Genomic DNA, 20,060 nt, shown 5'->3' on the forward strand with positions numbered 1-20,060 from the left:
TCTGAACACCAAGAAATATGCCCAAAGTAAGAAAAACATCATCCCTACTGTTCAATGCCAATGCATAAGGACAATTATGAAGGTAAAGAATTCCAGAAATACTCTCAAAGGAAAACATAGACTACCACCAGATAAGTTCTCCACCTACAAAAGGAAGAGCAGAATGCTTAAGTTATAAAATTGCTATTGCCTTGGCCAGTGTGGCTCGGTTGGTTGGACCACCATCTAGGAGCCAAAAGCTTGCAGTTTTGATCCCCAGCCAGAATGTGTATGGCAGGCAACCAGTTAATGTTTCTCTCTCATATTGATGTTTTTCTCTCTCCCAACCACTCTCCTTTCCTCGGTCTTTGTAAAAAAAAAAAAAGCAATGAAAAAAAATGTCCTCGGGTAAGAATAAAAAAATAATAAAAAGAAAAATGAAATTGCTGTTGAAGGAGGCAAAGAAGAGAGAACATAGGCCAAGACCTGCTGACAGCAGATTTTCGCCTCTTCAGTGAGCGAGCAGAGTTTGCTCCGATTCATTTATTTCCCCTTTTCGCCCGCTGTCCATGATGGCGCTCAGTTTTGGACTTGAGCAGCCAGGGGGGTGGATGCTGGTGCCATTTGGCCCTGGAGGGCAGTGCTTCCTAAATCTGGGGGTGCACTGGAATCACCTGGGAAGTTTGTTACAGATGTTTAAATGACCTCCCGTTCAGTTTTGCATACTCCTCTTGATCACGCCAAATCTGATCTGTTGTACCAGATGAGGCCGTTCTTCTGGGATTGTATAAGGCGGGGGCAGGGAGTTTAGAGAGTCATCATATGATGACTTGTGTTCTCTGTAAAACAGGACGTGAAGATATATGATAAAGGAGGTGGAGATTACATGGCATGAGGGCAAGAAAAAAGCTTTAAAATAACCGTATTTAACGATAGAAGATCTGAGTAGATCCATTCTGCCTACTTTATAGTCTCATAGGTATGTGACATTAAAGCCATGTCAAGTGGAGACAGTACTCATAACGAGATAGATTTATAATCCATGCTGAACATTTAGTTTATATGGTTTTGGTATTAAGTGTGCACATGTAGTTATTTGAGTATTTGCCACTGATATTCTTTGTAGCTGATCGGGAGGTCACAGCTCAATGTCAAAGGAGCTTGATTAATAAATCAACTGAAACCATTTATTATACTGTGAAAAGTTCTAGATTCATTTCACACTTATTTCCATTTGCTACTCAATTATCAGCTGTCAGAGCCTATTAAGTATTGTAAATTTGAGTCAGAAGCTGTCACCCTTAAGTGTATTAACTCTCCTTAATCACATAGGTAGTGATTTTTCCTATAAAAGAATGTTATTCATCATCAGCTTATATCTGTCTTCACGATGCTATAAAATTGCCATTGGCTTCCATTGCCAAAATGAAGTAAATCAACATAGACACCAAAAAGGAAAGCTTCTAGTCATGAGTCATGAGTATTATCATATATGTTAACAGGCTTCTGTTGTTTCCAACAGAAGAAAATGTCGCCCAACTTTCAAAGCTTTTTGCTTCCTAGTATTAAAAATGTAATTTATTATTATTAGTTAACATTTATGAAGCATTCATTAAGTGCCAGGCACTATGCTCACAGCTTTGTAAGAATTATTTCTTTGAATACTCACAATAAACCTCTGAGGCTTTTGGTTCGTATCCTCCTATACCTTGTGTTCTGTAATGAAGGAAACAGTGGGTTCAAGGACTTGGGTATCTTGTTGCCCAGAATGACAGAGCCTGGAGTGAAACCTGAGCAGTTTAATTCTATAACCTTTTCTCTTCACCAGTAGCCTACACTGATGGATAGTGTTTCATGTGTACTAGGTGAATCATTTAGGAATGCATTTGGGTGCAAGTAACTAAAATTCAACGTATAGTAGTTTATAAGATAGCAATTTGGCTTTTTCTCTCTTCACAGAAAGAATGGAGGGAGGCAGACAGGCAGGCACTCACGTTGGTTTAGTAGCTCAGGAGTGCCAGGACCGGTGTTTGGGATTCCCTGGCCTTTCTCTCACGGCGGCAAAAATGGCTGCTTCTCTTTCAAGCATTGTCTCCACATTCAGGACGGGAGGAAGGGAGGGGGAAAGAGCTGGCACTGGCCATAACTGTATAATTTGTTATGAAAAGCACAACTTTTCCAGTTATCGCTCATTAATTTAAAACTGTTTCACATGTCCACTCACATCTGCAAGCGTGACAGGCAGCAGGGAGAAGGGGGCTGGAGACCACTGATGGACCAGCCTTGGGTCAAGGGTTATAGAGTCTTCAAACTTTGTAGGAATTTTTCACTTCTTTCTTAAGTACTTGCTTTCTTTTTCTTTTTAGAGCTATGATTCTTCAACTCCTAAGGTGTTCTTGCCTCCTTTTCTAGAATATATTCCTAGAGAGTAAGAGAAAGCTGTGGTTTTGTCACAGGTGGGCACAGGTAACCAGGTTCTTGGTGATTGGGACAAAGAATCAAACCGAACACCCAGAGTTTATAGCAGAGAACATGGGGGCAGGCCAACTCCAAGCAGAGATTGACCTCATGGGCTGGAGGGACTCTATTCTTATAGGGTGGATCCTTCCTGGCTAGTTTTGGTGGGCTTTTACTGAGGATGTACAAGTAGTTGTATTACTTTAAAGCTACTGCGCATGTGGTCTCCCATGATTCTCCCCTATTGGCCACCAGGGAAGAGGGTCCCACAATGCTACCGAATTGACCCCTGTTTCTCCTGAGGTCACCCTGTACTATGTTCACTTTTCCCTTCGCCAGAGAATTATAGCTCTCCATGTTAGAGATTGGTGAAAAGGAAAGGAGCTAATTATTCAAGTTATACAGTTTCACTAATTGGATCTGAATGCATCAGTTGCAAGTAACAGAAACTGTTGTACACTTAAGAAAACAGATGAGTTTCAGTTATTCACTCAACGAATAGATGTATTAAGCACTGATTATGTGTCATGTGCTCTTCTTGGCTCTGGGGATACATCAGTGGAGAGGAGGAGAGAGAGAAACAGACAGACAGACACATACACACTATGCAAAAATGTCGTGTAACCCAAGGATAGAAATGCAGCAGGGCCTGTTCCACCAAGAGGAATAGGACCCGGGGGCTAGGAAGGTATGAAGAATTCAAACAGCTCCTCTGAATATATGTCTTTAACTCTGCTCACTCTGCTTCCTCTCAAGTCTTAGTCTGCATGGTAGATGGAATATGGTCACCCTGCACCACCTGAGTTTTCATCTTCTGTCCAAGCAACCAACTCAAGCAACCCGCCTCTCAGTCCCAATTCAAATACCTAAACAAAAGAATTTGAATCTACTAAGCCCATGGACAGAGAGAGATAGGGTTACACAGGTCATTGTGAGTGGGGTGGGCACTTTGAACGGCGTCTACCTTAAAAGGCTACCCGTTGCTGCCACCATCTCCAGGCTCCTTGAAGCTTTTGTAGATGCTTTGCCTGTATCACTCCTGGCAAAGCTCCTCCTACCATGCCAGAGACCTGCAAGTCAACTCTACCTTGAGGAACACAGTTGTTTCACTCTATAAAAATGGCACGAGTCAAAGTTGTTTTGAGCCTTCTCATACCACCCTTGTACCCTAATATATTAAATCATTTCCCTCACATCCCTGTCTCTGTCTTCCAGATAATGGGAGGTCTTGGTTGACATAAAACTCCCTTCTTCTCACTTCAAGCCAAGCCTTCAGAAGCCAACACCACTACTAACCAATTTGGTTCCAAAGTGCATAGTGCAGTGTGGGTTGGTATATTCTTTTATGACCCTTATAAGCCAGTGAGACAGGGTTGTTGGTTATTTAAAGAACAGAATGAAACAAAAACACTTCTCTTTGTTTCCAACCAATGCATGTTTTTCCTTTCAGGGATAAACTGAATTGCTGACCTGTGGCTGATCTGTTTTCCTACAGGCTATGGATCTCCCTCCACACGGAGGGGCATGGGCAGGCTGGGGCTCCTGGGGCAAATCTCTGCTGTCCTCCGCATCTGCCACAGTAGGTAAGCATCGTGTCTTGCATTTGAATGGATGAAGTTCGGAAGCCTAATAGGATATGATAGTTCAGTCGTACCATGTGCTGACAGAGTTTAACATTAGCCCATGGGATGACAAACACCTTTAGTGCTTATTGTTCTAAGTGCTTCATGTCTGTTAATACATTTATTCCTCAAAATAACTCTGTAAGAAGGTACTCTTACTTTCTCCATTTGAGAGCAAAGGAAGCTGAATCACAGAGGCAAAGACCTTGCCCGAAGTCAGGAGCAGCGGAGTTGAGAACCAAGTAGGATGGCTTTTTATATAAAAGCCACTATGTTATATTGACTCTTAAAATATAAGGTTGGGGCTTTTAAAAATATATTGCTAAAGCTTTGTGCTTATCATTCCACTTGAATGTTTTAAAATCTACAACTAACTTATCCCCTAAAAGGGTCTGTAAGAGGCACTTTGGAAGTGTCTATAAAAGGCACTTCATCAGCAGAGCACTGAGACACGAATACAAATAGAAGAAGTGCGGGTAGGAGGGATACTGTGCTCTGCTTAGTGGCTGACCCAGAAAAGGCTAAAGAGATCACTGCCCGTGACTGAGCATGACCACCGTGTGAGACACCACTGCCACCTTCCCTCTCATGTATGGTTGGTGGAGATACGGTTCCTCCGAGGTTGGATGACATTTGCACATTGGCCTATAAAACATCAAAATGATGTTTGGTATGTCCTCTTGCATTCATTTCGATTGCTAACAAATCACCACACATTTAGTAGCTTAAAACAACACACGCCAATGAGCACACAGCTCCTGTAGAGCGGGTGTTCAGGCACAGACAGCTAGGGCCTCTGCTCGGTGCCTCACCAGGCGGAAGTCAAGGCGTCAGCCCACTGCATTCTCACCTGTGTTCGGGGTCATCTTTTAAGGTGATATGGGGTGTTGCCAGAATTTAGTGCCTTACAACGGTAGGACTTATATTCCTGTTTTCTCACTGGTCACTCTCAGCTCCTTGAAACTTCCCTCAGGTCCTTCTTTAAAGCCAGGAAGAGAATCTCCCTCTGACTCTAAAGCTCTCACTTTAGAAAGGGCCCCTGCGTGTTAAAGACTCACCTGATTAGTTCAGGCCCATCAAGGATGATCTCTCTTTTGGTGAACTCAGATCCAACTGATTAAGGACCTTAATTACATTTGCAAAATCCTTTCCCTTAGGCCATGTAACAGTACCTAATCATGGGGGTGGTGATCCCATTCTACTCATGCTCCTGCATACACTCGAGGGAGCGAGAGGTGTTTTCACAGGGAGTGAACACCAGGAGGCGAGAATCTCGGGGGCCATCTCTCCACACCGCCTACCCCACTGCCCTTGTCTGTTTGAAGTCCTCACCAATTCTAGAAACTTAGTACCATTCTGTGGCTCTGGCTGCATGATGGAATTTTGAAGTGTTTGAGTCTTGGCATTCTTCTCTTGTTTGCACAGACAATGGTGAAAGGACACTGGAAGGAAATCGAAGACATTCTGAAATGTTGAGGCTCATCCCAAGAGTCCCTTTGGACAAACAGGAGCCGTCTTTAGAAAAGTAGAGACTGAACCTGCTCATCCCCCCTGGTCACCATGACCCCGATGCACACAAAAGAATTGTAACTGAATACCACCCATAAGTTGCTCCTGACACATATTTCAGAGATTTCTGGTCCAGATGTGCTGTGACTTTACACAATAATAGTAGCTTAAATAATACCAATATATACTTTAAAACTAGATAAGTATCTCTGTGGACCTGATAGAGAACAAAAACATGTAGCATAAGGGGAGGCTAAAGCCATGGGTTCCAAAGCTGGAAACAGGAAGTGGTGGTGGTCGAGAGTCGGACTCCCAAAATATAATAAGGATCACAAATGTGCCACAAATGGAGAGGTGCCAATGCTGGGCTCACAGCCTGAAACAGGGTTGGAATAGGGTTCAGCCATCTGTGAACAGAAGCTGGAAAAAGTTATGGGTAACATCCTGGATTGTGTTCTATATTGAATTGAGAGGTGAGCTAGGCATGCCTTCCGTTATGTAGAGGCGTGATATCCACCAGGGCTTTGCAGCATTAATAGTACCATAAGGCAAAGAAACTTATTGGAAAACAGAGCACTCAGAGCAGTAGACAGGCTCTTGAAAGTTTATAAATTGCCTATAGAAAATAAAGAAAGTAACCATGTATTCCACTGCAATTGATTTCAGTAACCTCATGTTACCCCCAGGGTAATTCCAATTGCAGACAGGAGTGCAGAACACATGGTCTGTAACAGAACACAGAGCTGTCGGTTCAGCACTAGAAACAGAAACTAATGCTTCTCAGTGTTGAAAAACTGCCATCACAATAGTTACAACTGTTTAGAGTTGGCAGGAGAATACCATATTTAGCTGTGTATAATGCACTCCTGTGCATAATGTACACACACATTTTAGTTCTAATTCCCATGTATAATTTGCATTGTAATTATATAATTATAATTATGTACTACCCATATAATTATATATGTATACATACAATTATACATGTTTATAATTATATATGTATACATACATATACATGTACAATTATGTGTATATGTATATATGTATGTATAATTACATGGGAATTAGTATTACCCATGTATAATGTGCATCCTTATTTTTCCCTCAAACATTTGGGCAAAAAAGTGCACATTATATAAGGCAAAATACAGTAATTGGAAAATGGAAACCCGTAGAAGGTGGTTCTCTCTTGGAAAGAGCACTGTACCAGGCGTCATAGGACCTGAGGCCAGGTCCTGACTGCTACTAGCTTGTGGTCACAAACTGTCACTAACTGGCTGCGTCCTGCACTTCATCTCTCTGAGACTCAACTTCCTTATTTGAAAAAGTGGGGGTTGGGAAATGAGACAAATTCTTCCAACTTCTGGAACATGATAATTCCATATTCTGTAGCTACACATAGAAGGAGAAAGATACTTGCAAGTACTGTGCTAAGTGGAAAAATACAGACAATTGATTGACTTTTTGCTACTCTGTATTTTTCTATTTTGTCTTTGACTCACAATGTTGACCCCAAAATTAAAGGAAAGTGAGAAAAACTGACTTCCCAATGCTTATATAAAACCAAACATTTCTCAGCCAACAATTATTTTTGGAAAGGCCATAACTGTCGTGTTAGTTCCCTTCGCAGCTGCACTGTCATCACATTCCAAGAAGACTTGATCACCTGTCACCCATGCCTTAGGACAAGTTCATAAAATTCCATTTAAAAAAATGGTTATTATCAAGCCCTGGCTGGCGTAGCTCAGTGGATTGAGCGCAGGCTGCGAACCAAAGCATCGCAGGTTCAACTCCCAGTCAGGGCACATGCCTGGGTTGCAGGCCACAGCCCCCAGCAACCGCACATTGATGATTCTCTCCCTCTCTCTTTCTTCCTCCCTTCCCTCTCTAAAAATAAATAAATAAATAAAATCTAAAAAAATGGTTATTATCGAAGATCTAGGCAGAAACCAGAATGGGAAAGAGAAATGTACAAAAAATAAGAGTTTGATGATAATTTCAAAGTTATGCTGTGAGAACCAGATGTGATTTTCTACAAGCATCTTAGAGACCTGACTTGTTCATAGAACATACTAAGAGCGATAATCAATAATCAAATGAAAGTTGACAATGCCGAAACTGTTCTGCTAAGTGAAAGTTCCATGGCAGAACAGAGCACTGTATTCCTAGATACTACAAAAGACCTAAATGTCCATTTAAAATTCTAGTTTTGACCGTTTTATGAGTCCAAACACCTTCTGCAACAGGACCCAAGGAGGAGAAGGTGCATGTGATCTGCCTGTTTACCTTTCAAAGTTACCATTGCCCCCCTCTGCCTCCTTTCCCAAGTTACACGTTTTTTTTCTTCTGCACATTTTAATGAAACCCTTCTGCCAGCACTGTCAGAAATATTGACAGTGTTTATTATAGAGAATGGCAAACTTCTCAAAATGATGCTAAAATGAGAACTCTTACCTGTGTAAATCCCTATTAATGTCACATGAATTCATGTGACATGGCTGATGAGACAAGAATTCTCAAGAATCACGATTGGAGCTTGATTCTTGGTCACTTCCTACTGGTCCCATATGCTGAAGGACCCTCAAGTAGGGCACCTGCTAACTCATGCAGGGGGCTCCCCCCTTTTTAGATTGCTTTAATTTTTCATATAACATTTCTTTTCTTTTTATATCATTCCTGTCTTTTCCTTTCCAAAAATGAATATATTAAAAGAGAAACTAAAGAAAGTAGGATTCACAATCCTTTAAAATCTATGAATACAACCCAGGGGTTAATGACTTTCTGTTTCATGGCCAGGCGAACACTGTCAGTTCAGAAACATTTCCTGTCAATTTTGACCCTCAAGGGCAGTCTGGTGACAGAGGAGACGTTGACCATTGTCATGGAATGGGAAGAGCTTTCCAAAGGGAAGATTGGTGGGTCCCCTCTTTGCGGCACTGAAGTTTTCTGTAGCCGAGCACAGCAACACCACCTGTGTGTTTTTCTAAACCACTGCTCCTTACAACTTCCTATAATACCTTGAGTTCATTGATAGAAGAGGCTGAAATGCAGTCAATATGAGGCGGGGCAAAAGTAGGTTTGCGCTGAGAGTGCACAAAACAGGGTTTAGAGCTACCCAGGCACCCCAGAGCTACCCAGAGCTACCCAGAAAGCACCCAGAGCTACCCAGGCATCCAGAGAGCTGCCTGGAGCTGCTGTTGCCCCCCTACATTATCACTTGATCACAGAGACCCTCCTACCTACGACAAATATTTTTATCCTGCAGATAAAGGGGAGAACTCCCTTCATTAGAGTTTTGATCTCAGTGGAACTCTCAAGAAGAGGGCCTGGTGAAATTGTGGTGCTTTTTTAAAAAGATTTTATTTATTTCTGTTTTAGAGAGGGGAAGAGGGGAAGTAAGAGAAGGAGAGAAACATCAATGTGTGGTTGCCTCTCGCACCCCCCCCTACTGGGGACCTGACCTGCAGCCCAGGCATGTGCCCTAGACTGGGAATTGAACCAGTGACCCTTTAATTTGCAGGCTGGCACTCAACCACTGAGCCACACCATCCAGGGCTGTAGTGCTTTTTGAGAAGAAAAATTCCACTGGAGGTGTAAGAAAGCACGACACAGTGTCCTGCGATCTGTGCCTGCACAGCACAGGGCTAATCCTGAAAACACCAAGCTATGCGAGGTGTGGCTGGAAGGGGCAGGGTTAGGTCTCCAAATCCTCCCTGCAGGGGTGACCTTCACTTTGCTGTTTGGTCAAGGTAAAGTAAGTGGAGCTGATTTTAACATAAACCAATGTTTTTAAAATGAGGAAGCCCCTCACAAAGATCTAATTTTCAAGGAGTTATAGAAAAATGGACTAAGATGACATTTAATCAACTATAAATGGCATATAAAACTTTAACATAACATAGTGATTGAGCATGTGAGTTCTAGAGTCAGAAGGATTAGGTTCAAATCCTACCTCCGCTGCTTATTGGCTTTGGGACCTCAGGCAAGTGGTATCACATCACCAGGTCTCATTTTCTTGATTGTTAAATGGTTGTAATAATATCCCTTAACTCGTAAGAGTGTTGAGAAGATTCAATGAGATAATTCACTGAACTAAAAATATTTAGTCATGCCCTGGCCAGGGAGATCAGTTAGTTGGAGTGTCTATGCCATACACAAAAATATTGTGGGTCCAATTCCTGGTGAGAGCACATACCTGGGTTGTGGGTTTGATTCCCAGGAAGCGCACAGGAGCAACTAATCGATGTTTCTCTCTCTCTCTCTCCTTCCCCTCTCTAAAATCAATAAATATATATCCTTGGGTGAGGATTAAAAAAATAAAAATAAAACTATTTAGTCCCATGCCTGAGACATGAAAAGTGCTCCATATTAGGCCATACCAAAAGTTTCATATTTCTCCTCAGTGACCTTACAAAACCATGGAAGGAAAATGTTATGATCCTCCTTTCAGAGAAGACACAAGGGCAGAAACTCAGAGAGATTAAGTTACTCTCAAAGGCCACATGGCTAATAAATGAAGAAATCAAAATTCCTCCATAAGACTCCTAACTCCTCTTTAGGATCTTTTCCACTAGAGTGTAGGTGATAAATTAAACATCAGCCAATCACTTAACATTTGGGGGTTATTGTTGTTGTTTTTTGTGAGTATAATTTATTTGTATTCTTACATGAAAATGTGTTATATAAAACTCTTTAACAAAACTCATAAAATACTTAATTTTAGGTTAATGCTTAGTGAAAAAAATAGCTTGGGAAAACCAATACCGTTTAAACTAGACAATGTACAAGGCTTTAACATGTTCTTATTCACAAGCCTGTGTGAGCACACAGGGAGGGGGTATGGAATTAGCACACTGGGCAGGGCTCCTTCTGAAGATGGACTTGGAGACACTGAAGAGGCCTCCGGCTCACTCAGCCCCCGCCAGGTTCCTGACTCCTGGTCATCCTTGGTGATGCTTGCTTTTCTCACCCCCTCCCCCAAGTCTTACTTCACGAATTCCCTAATGAGAAATATTTCAGTTCAGACACTGAAATTTTAATTTTTCCCCAGGAGTATATGTGACTGTTGCCAAGTCGTGGTTTCAAAAGCCTTTGGTCACAGGGTTTTTAAGTGGGAACCAAGTTGGTTTGTTTTCCTGAGAGAAGGAAAAAGTGACCTTCTCCCTAAACTATTTGTAAGTTTACTTCCCTTTTCATGTTTATTGATTCAACAAACTGTATATTTGGCACCGAGCACTGCAAACCCAAAGAGGTAAAAACCTTTAGGGTTCCACAGTTGCACTTCCTGCATGCTCCGAAATACTGGACTGATACACACTGAATGGGACATTCTCGCACGAAAAAGATAATAAATTCTACCTAAAAAATCCTTTGCAATCTCTAAGAAAAGTAACAATACAAAACAACTTTGACTGACAAAAGCCCTTTCTCCCTACTGCCACTCTGTCAGCTTGAAAACACCCAGGCTTATCTGCTGTAAGTGCCACACTGTGCACTAGCAACGCCAAGGCCGTCCTGGGGCGGGCCCGGCCGTCACTGCACCTCTGCCACGTTGCCCGCAGCCGGAGCGATTTTCACAAGCCAGGCTGCTTATCTGAGAATTCTGGGTTGACTTCGATTTTGTGACCATGAATTCCATTCGCTTAAGGCTTAGTTGGCTTACAGAGCTTAATTTTTAATGCCGTTAACATCATCTAGCCAACTGAACATCAAACATATCAATAAATATCAATAATTAGTTCCGTCTCACTTTATCTTTCTGCTGGAGCATTCTGGCTTTATAAATATATTCCAGTCCTAGTGCCTACACCCCGTAAGGGTTTAAAATGCCTTAGAAAGAGCACATGGATGCGTCTCTCACGCTTTTGGGGATGTTCCTGAAATCTAAAAGAAAACTACAAAATGAATGGAAGAACAGATCGCCAGTGGGTTAGTGGGAAAGCGGCTACTAGTGGAAAACCATGGTTTGCTGGGGCCCTGGAGGCCACCTGGGCAGTTAGTCAGAAATGACGTGTGACCACGGGTGTGGGGGAAGGTTGTGCTCACAGAGGGCTTTCGACCACCCCTTTCTCAGCCGGTAGGTAGAAGATGGGGTTTTCTTCAGGATAAGTGGCTTTACTGAGGGGAATCTTGTAGATTGGGGGCGGGGGGGTGTTCAGCAAGAGGAACAGCAGTGTGGCCAAGTGGAAGGGCCAGGTACAACATGACACTCGGACACACAGTCATCAGGTTCGACATGCTGCCTCCGAGGTAGGCAGTGAACAGGGCACAGGCAAGGGCCAGGAGGTGGGTTTGCCAGGTGAGTGCCATGAACATTCCTCCAATCGCAATGCAGGCCAGAGAGCTGTTGTAACCGCAGAGTCCAGAGTAGGTGTCCTTAAGTGGAGCCGAAAGACTGAGTGCTCTGCTGTCCCCACCAGTGACCCCACTGCAACATGCAGGCACACGAGTGGGGAGGAAAGCAGGATGGCGCCTGGGAAAATGAGCCCTGTCCACAGGTTGTCACAGCCATATGTCTGGCCAACACCCACAAGCAGGGATTTTAGTAGCTGCAGGGCATTGAGTTCAGACCAGGTGACACTGGGAACTGGTTTCAGGTGTGATCAAGGTGGTTGGGAAGAACGGATTGTACCTTTCAGCCCGTGGCTGAAAGGTACAGGGTTATCACCATATTGAAGGGCAGGGTGAAGACAGACAGTTCCCATTTGGTGAACACGGAGTTCGCTCCACTTGAGAAAAGTGGACAAGTCATGGGCAAAGCACGTACAGGGAGTAACAACCACCAGAAATAGTCTCCCTTGTCTGAAAAGGCAGCATGAGTATTCCCACGAGGGTGGCACTATAGCCATGCATTCCCGCTGCAATTGCTGACCTATTGTGGGAAAGGTTGTGTAGACGCCTGTCGTGACATAGTCTGGCCCCTGTAGCTGCCTCTCGTGATAGCAGCTGCTTCTCGTGATTGCTCCTGGCTGGGTAGCTGTTCCTCGAGAGAGTGGCTGCCTCTCGTGATAATGTCTTCCTCTCACGATAGTGGCTGCCTCTGGCAATAGTGGCTGCCTCTCTCAATAGTAGCTGGCTGTTGTGATAATGTCTTGCTGTTGCGGTAGAAGCTAACTCTCGATAGTGGCTGCCTCTGGTGACAGTAAGGGTTTGTTGTGGTAGTGGCTGCCTGTTGTTATGGTGTCTTCCTCTTGTGATAGTGACCACCTGTCGTGGTGGTGCCCTCTCACACAGTGGTTGCCTTTGAAAATTGTGGCTGCCCCTCGAGATTGTAGCTGCCTGTCTCGATAGTGTCTTTGTCTCATGAGAGTGGCTGTGTGTTGTGATAGCATCTTCCTCTCGTGACAGGGGTTGCCTCTCACAGTAATGAATGCCTCTGTGGAAGTAACTGCCTTTCAATGTAGTAGCTGCCTGTCATGATGGAGACTGCTTCTTGTGATAGTAGCTGCCTGTCGTGATAGTGCCCTCCTGTTGATAGAGACAAACTCTCCTGACAGTAGCTGCCTTTCGAGATAGCAGCTGCCTCTCATGATTCTGGCTACCTGTTGTGATACTGGCTGCCTCTTGCAATAGTGGCCGCTTCTCGAGATAGTGACTGCCTGTCATGATAGTGGCTGCCTCTTGCAATAGTGACCACCCGCCGAGATACTGGCCGCCTGTCATGACAGTGACCACCTGGCATGATACTGGCCGCCTGTTGCAACAGTGACTGCCTGTCACGATATTGACTGCCTGTCCAGACATAGTGACTGCCTGTCACGATACTGACCACCTGTCGAGATACTGATTGCCTGTCGTGACAGTGGCCACCTGGCATGATACTGGCCACCTGTCACAACAGTGGCCACCTATTGAGATACTGATTGCCTGTCATGACAGTGGCCACCTGGCATGATACTGGCCGCCTGTCACGATACTGACTGCCTGTTGCGACAGTGACCGCCTGGCATGATAGTGTCTGCCTGTCTCGATACTGGCCGCCTCTCGTGATAGTGACTGCCTCTTGCTTACTGGCTGACTCTTGCAATACTGATCACCTCTCATGACAGCATCTTCCTCTTGTGATACATTCTGCCTCTCGCAGTAGTGGCTGCCTATCATGATTCTGGCTGCCTGTTGTGATATTGGCTGCCTCTTGCAATAATGGCCACCTCTTGCAATAATGAATGCCTCTTGTGATACTGGCTGACTCTTGCAATACTGGCCACCTCTCCCGACAGTGTCTTCCTCTTGTGATACTGGCTGCCTGTCATGATAGTGGCTGTGTCTTGTGATAGTGGTTGCTTCTTGAGATAGTGCCTTCCTGTTGTCACAGTGGCCTCCTGTCACCATAGTGTCTGTCTGCCGCAACAGTGCCCACCTCTTGTGATAGTTGCTTGCCTCTTCCAATACTGGCTGCCTGTTGTGGTAATGGCTGCCTCTCCTGGCAGTTGCCATTTCTTGTGACAGTGCCTGGTCGGGTAGCTGCCTCTTGTGATAACAGCTGCCTCTTGTGAGAATACCTGGCAGGGAAGTTGCCTTTTGTGACAGTAGCTGCCTGTTGCGATATCCTCACAGCCCAGCTGGGTAGCTGTCTGTTGCAGTAGTAGATGCCTATTGCAAAATAACTCAGCCAGGGAGCTGCCTGTCCTGATACTATTCAGCCCAGTAGTTGCCTGTCGTGTTATTGTCCTGTAGATGAAAAAGGGGCCACATGCTAAACCTGCCAAGCTCAGGGGAGGCCTGCATGGTGGCCTTACAAACACAGAGACCTAAAGTAACCACATAGGATGGTCTGAAATTAAAACTTTCTAATTAAAAGTGAGTCATGATGTGTAGTCATGTCCTAGGCTGGTATCATCCTGGACAAAGGCCAGTCTTCACCTTATCTGAACCTATTGTCTTTTTGCATCCAGGATAACACATACCCTCGGAATGTCAGAGTAATTTCCCTTTTCCTAACATTTGTTTTTAAATTATGCAGTATCACGGCATTTATACAACATTCTTATCTTCTTGGCAATATTGCACTATGTCAAGGGGTAGAGGATATTCTGTCTCCAGAAGCATGGAATTTGGAGGGTTTTCGTCTCTGTGAGGTTGCTAAGGTGTGTGATGACATGTGAAGAAACTAATCTAAGAACTGTGCACTGCAGTATTGTTTGGGTCTGTTGTTTTTCTCTGTTTCAGGTAGGACCTGTCAGTATCTGAGACTGCATCCCCCCCTCCCCCCCCAGCCAAAGGCAACAGTGACTCTTTACTTTTACTTCCTGGTTCTGGGCACTAGATGTCGCACTCAGCAAAGTTTTAGAAGTTACTCTTCAAAGTAGGGTGTGGTATACAGTGTGAACCTTAGCTTTGAAAAACCATGGCTTTAGGTTTCTGGTAGAATGCAGTCAAGGTGCACTTTTACTAACAAAAGAATTCATAAAAAAAACTATTTATCAGAATATATAATTGGAGGAACCTGAAATACATGCAATTCTTGGTATGTAATTATACCTCAATATAAAGCTGTGTGTGTGTGTGTGTGTGTGTGTGTGTGCGCACGCTCGCAGTTGGAGTAGCAGCCTATTGTCATGTCTGGTAAACAGACACATCCCATTTATTTGCACATAAAAATGGGACTTCCTTCAGAAACAAAGCGATTTTTCTAGAGGCAGCCTCTGCGTACACATCTGTGATGGTTTGTGTTCTGAGATGGTGAGAATCCGCCCTTCCCCGGGCAAACAGGACCCTAACCCACAAAGGGTGGAGCAGATGAAAGGGGAGATGATGGCTGTGAGGTCTAACAAACCCCGAACGGTCCCAGAGGAGGAGGTGGAATCGTCTTTCCTATATGGCTTTTGCAAAGAAGCTGCAGCAGGCATCTCCCAGCCTTTTCCGAATCATTTATCGCTTGATCTCAGCTCTCAGAAATCTGGGTGAGAATCATAGATTCAGATCTGGGTGTACATTATTTCCATTTGAGAAATATGTTTTTATTGTTTTTATTTTTTTAAGATTTTATCTATTTATTTTTAGAGAGGGAAGGGAGGGAGAAAGAGAGAGAGAGACATCAATGTGCGGTAGCTGGGGGCCATGGCGTGCAACCCAGGCATGTACCCTGACTGGGAATCGAACCTGCAACACTTTGGTTCACAGCCCATGCTCAATCCACTGAGCTACTCCAGCCAGGTAGAGAAATATGTTTTTAAAAGAGGGCAAGGAATATGGACTCAGTGTGTAAACATGTTAGATGATTATGTTCTATAACTTAAATGTGTTCTTGTGACTCCAGTAAGTTCCCATTGAAATGTTTGGAATTCATTGGAAGCTAGAGAGAATTAATTCAAGTATTACTTTTATCAGTTACAGTGCGTCTTTTTCCCCCACTGTAACTCAACAATGAATTTGAGCTGTATTTAATGATCTGCACATGAACAGAGACATAGATTTCTGTATGTAACTAATGTTGTAAACATTGTAAATAATGTTTCAGGTTTTCTAGATCCTGTATAATGACAGGTGATTCCCACTGCATATAATTAGTCCTGTGTCGTATGAACACCAGTGTCCTAATTATGTTACAATAGCTCTGACGACGTGACAACTGATACGGTACTACTGTTTGGGTTTGGGGCCCATCCGTGTCTGTCTGTTATTCAGGAGGTGGGCCGTTGGTCGTTTCAACAGTGCCGTGTAAGCCCAGGAGCTTCTCTTTGGCTCTAAACACTGCCATGACTTGGGACTTTCCCCCCATGTATTAGCACTGCTGCTGCCTTGGGTTTTACCAGCCTGAGGTCTCGCAGACCCGAGTGCCATCTTCCACTTTCCCCGGGGAGCTCGGGTGGAGGCAGGTGTGACGGTGGCAGCACGCGTTGTCTCTCCCCCGAGGACTCAAACAGCCACTTAGGATCATCAGTAGACTGTTAACTTTTTGTTTAGTCTGGGCACTCTGAGAAAGTGATAGCTCCTCATGAGGGCCTGTAAGGGGGAGAGAAAGGAAAAAAACCATGCAGATAAAATGTAGATGATAATATTTATCAAAACAAAGGTATGTGTGTTGGGGGTGGGGCTGGGGGTGAGACGGTCAGCTCTGTATTTACCAAATAGTCACCACATACCCACTGCCCCAGGTCTGGGAGACGGAGGCGTTGTCCCTGTGCAGATGGAGTGAAAGCACTGCCCTTGATCCTGGCTGACTGTTCCCACAGTTTGTGTTTATGCGGTTACCGCCTCAGACAACAGTCAGAGCTGCGGGGTGCCCTTGCTGGTTTTCCCACTGACTTGCCTTTTGATTTTGACACATCAGACCCTGCTCTGTCCATGCGAAAGGAATAACTGACACAGTGAAAGAGGAGGTTAAAGCTCAACCGATTTCAATTCACCAAATAACAGTGGAAGGCCTGCGACAAATCAAAAAATGAATGACACATACCTGCCTGGAGGAGCTGGGAAAAGAGAAAAGAGGATGAGACAGGAACACTATTCACAGATAATATCTAAGGTGTGGAATCCCAGGTTGCTAGTTAGACAGTGTGAGAAGCCAAAGGGAATAATAAAGCACCTGAGAGCACCTGACAAAGGTTTCTCCCGTTGCTCCTCACAACAGTAATGAAGAAACCGAGTCACTGACAGAATAGGAAACTTCTCCAAGATCGCTGAACTAGGCAGAGGCTGATCTGGGATTCGAACCCACGTCCAGGGGGCTGCAAAGTCTCTGCTGTTCCTCACCACACTTTCTTACAACAACTCTGGGAGATGAGCTGTGGCATTTGCAGGCCGTGGATTTCTCTTGTGCCCACGAACCACATTTTTCTCTCCTGATAGGTCACGGACTGACAGCAGTCAAGGAAAAAGCAGGGGCCACTCTACGGATTCATGGCGGGAATTCCGGCTCCCCTGAAGGGGCCCAACCCGACACGGAAAACAGCGCCCCTCAAAGTGAGTGACATACTTACTCGGGGGGCTTCTTGGACTTGGGCTGTATTACACTATATGCACAAATAGAAACTTCCAGATCAGCAGAATGAACTCTGAAAGGATGCTTCTCTCGTTGATAGCAGATGCAGCCGCAGATCAGAGCCCTGCGGAAGGCCCACCCACTTCTCCGTCCTCGGGGTCTCGGGGCATGCTGTCAGCCATCACCAATGTGGTTCACAACACAGTAAGTCCTCAGCTGCCTCCTCTGTTTCCATGGCACCTCCCAGCACCTTCTTTTGATATCGCTATTTACCCGTGACCAAGGTACATCAGAGAAAAGACAGCCTTGTTCATAACTTCGGACCGTGGTTTTGTGGTGCTTTTTGGCAGAGTAGGCGTAATCTTGGAACCAGAATAATAAGAGCACAAGAAAATGCGTTTTATGTTTAACAGACAGCTGCTGCTTAAAAGGCACATTGTTCAGGCTCATGGAACAGTGTCCTCCAGCGGCTGCAAGGACAGCGTCTGGTTGGGGGGAGAGGGCTCTTCCTTAGAGCTGGGACAGCTGTTTTCCCTCAGTGCTCTGTGTCCCTTAACCTTCTGTTCGAAACATTCTATAAAGCACTTAAATAAAAATAAACGCTGGTAAAGGGTCAGGAACAACATCCCCGAGATGTCTCTAAAGTGTTTCCAGATAACTGAGACCAATGTTCTTCCCCCATTCCCACCTCCCAATCTCTACTCTCACTTCCTCTGGTAACTCCAAGTCTCCCCCTCCCCACACCCACCCCTCACTGGGGGAGCTGCCTACCTCTTAAAGAAACTTGCTATCGGCAACGGCAACGGAACAGATGAATAATGAAAAAATGAGTTGAGGCAGCTAGCGGGTCTTCGGGGCCAGGAAGAAAGGTTTATTTTGTGCTATGTAAAACCAGCGAACTAGTTTTTCTAGAAATGTAGTTCCTGTCCAATGCATTCCTTTATTCGTTTTTTTAAAAAGATAATTAACCTTCACTATATACCAGGAGCTACGCTGCATGCTGAGCATCTGCTGACAAACGAGAGGACACAGTATCCTGGAAGACGGGGACAACTCACCAGGCATATGCAGTGCAATAGGGCTTGAGGAGGGGCTGTGGGCGCACACGGGAGGGCATCCCACCCAGGCTTGGGGCAGGATGTGCCGGAAATAGGGAAGGACCACTCCTCTCCTTGGCTCTTGAGGACCTCTAGGCTAAGTAGGGTGAATGAGGGGCTGCAAATGTGTTTTAGGATCAAATAGCAATACACGTCTGGTAAGCCCTGGGGAATTTGTAGGGCTGGGGGTGGGAAGAAGCTCTTTCAATATCTCTGGTATAAGAAATGAATTCATGGTCTCCCTGAGCTCCAGTGCAAAGCACTCCAAGTTTCTCTCCAGCATCCTCACATTCCTTTCTGTGTCCTCTCCCACCTTCTGGCACAGGGGTCCACCCTTCTCTGCGAGGGGTGTGTTCCAGGACCCCAGTGGATACCTGAAACTGTGGACAGCACTAAACCCTCTGTGTACTGTTTGTTTTCCTGTGCATACTTTCCTTTTCACTGGAAAGAAGTGTGGCTTCTCTTTGGCATATCCAAACTGCCAACATCACTACTCTTGTGCTTTGGGGCCATTGTTAAGTAAAACAAGGGTGAGTTGAACACAAGCACTGTGGGACCGCCACAGTCGGTCTGATAACTGAGGCAGCCACCACGTGACTAATGGGCAGTAGCAAGCGCAGCGTGGGTCTGCTGGACAAACGGATGGAGGGACGAGTGGCATCCAGGGTGGGAGAGAGCAGGAGGGCGTGAGCTTTCACTACACTACTCAGAATGGCGCACAACTTCAAACATGTGAATTCTTTATTTCTGGAATTTTCCATGTAGTGTTTTTGAATGGCAGTTGGTCGCAGGTAACTGAAACCATGGAAGTGAAACCCTGGATCAGAGGGCGCTGTGTTCCTCTTTCCCAAGATCTGGGTGCCCCCAGCTGGTCTCCCTTTACTCAAAATTCCTATGACCTTCATCCTTCCACTTGATTCTCTGCTGAAGTGATCCCCCACAGAGTGTTAAGAGAAAATAAATCAAATTATGCAGAAGGGTGAATTGCTGATATCCCCTAGGGCTCCCAAAGCAGTAGGTGTATTTTAAGATGTTTTATTGTGTGACTGTGGATTGCTCTCAAATATGAAAACAAAGTCTAAATGTCCAAGATGGAAATAATAAAGTACATTAACTCAGTGAAATCCAATATTGCTATTGAAGTGATAATTACGAAGATCGGAAGATGCATATAGGTAATCATATAATAATAAAATGTAATGTGTAAAACTCATGTAAGGTGGGAAAAGCACGGATGTGTACACACTGCAATTGCTGTCGTGTGGTTGGAGGACAGGAGTAGAGGTCGCACGAATTTAAGCAGTTCTCTTTATATGAACAGTTTATGCCAGTAAATCTTGATTGTTTCAATCTTTTTTTTTTTAAGGAAAACCAGGGCTGACAAAGGGATTTGCAAGAGGATAACTATATAAGAGAACAGTTTCTAAAACCAGTGGTATATGGAAAGCAGCCTGCCTCACTTCATGAATA

The 20,060-nt window shown here is 44.6% G+C and overlaps 1 protein-coding gene across 3 annotated transcripts in view; it reads left to right on the forward strand.

The window, feature by feature from the left end:
- FAM114A1 (family with sequence similarity 114 member A1) overlaps positions 1-20,060 on the forward strand; it is a 60,339-nt gene that overhangs the window by 14,226 nt on the left and 26,053 nt on the right. The window contains exons 3-5 of one of the 3 annotated variants that reach the window (XM_045834513.1): positions 3,932-4,019; positions 17,361-17,474; positions 17,597-17,697. In XM_045834513.1, the coding sequence (XP_045690469.1) occupies positions 3,932-4,019; positions 17,361-17,474; positions 17,597-17,697 (303 nt within the window). Of the gene's footprint in view, positions 1-3,931; positions 4,020-17,360; positions 17,475-17,593; positions 17,698-20,060 lie in introns of those variants that run through there. The other 2 variants (XM_045834512.1, XM_045834514.1) reach the window with 2 other exon arrangements.

Source organism: Phyllostomus hastatus, unplaced genomic scaffold, assembly GCF_019186645.2.
Source record: "Phyllostomus hastatus isolate PE091 unplaced genomic scaffold, TTU_PhHast_1.1 phas_contig_196, whole genome shotgun sequence".
Taxonomy (NCBI): Eukaryota; Metazoa; Chordata; class Mammalia; order Chiroptera; family Phyllostomidae; genus Phyllostomus; species Phyllostomus hastatus.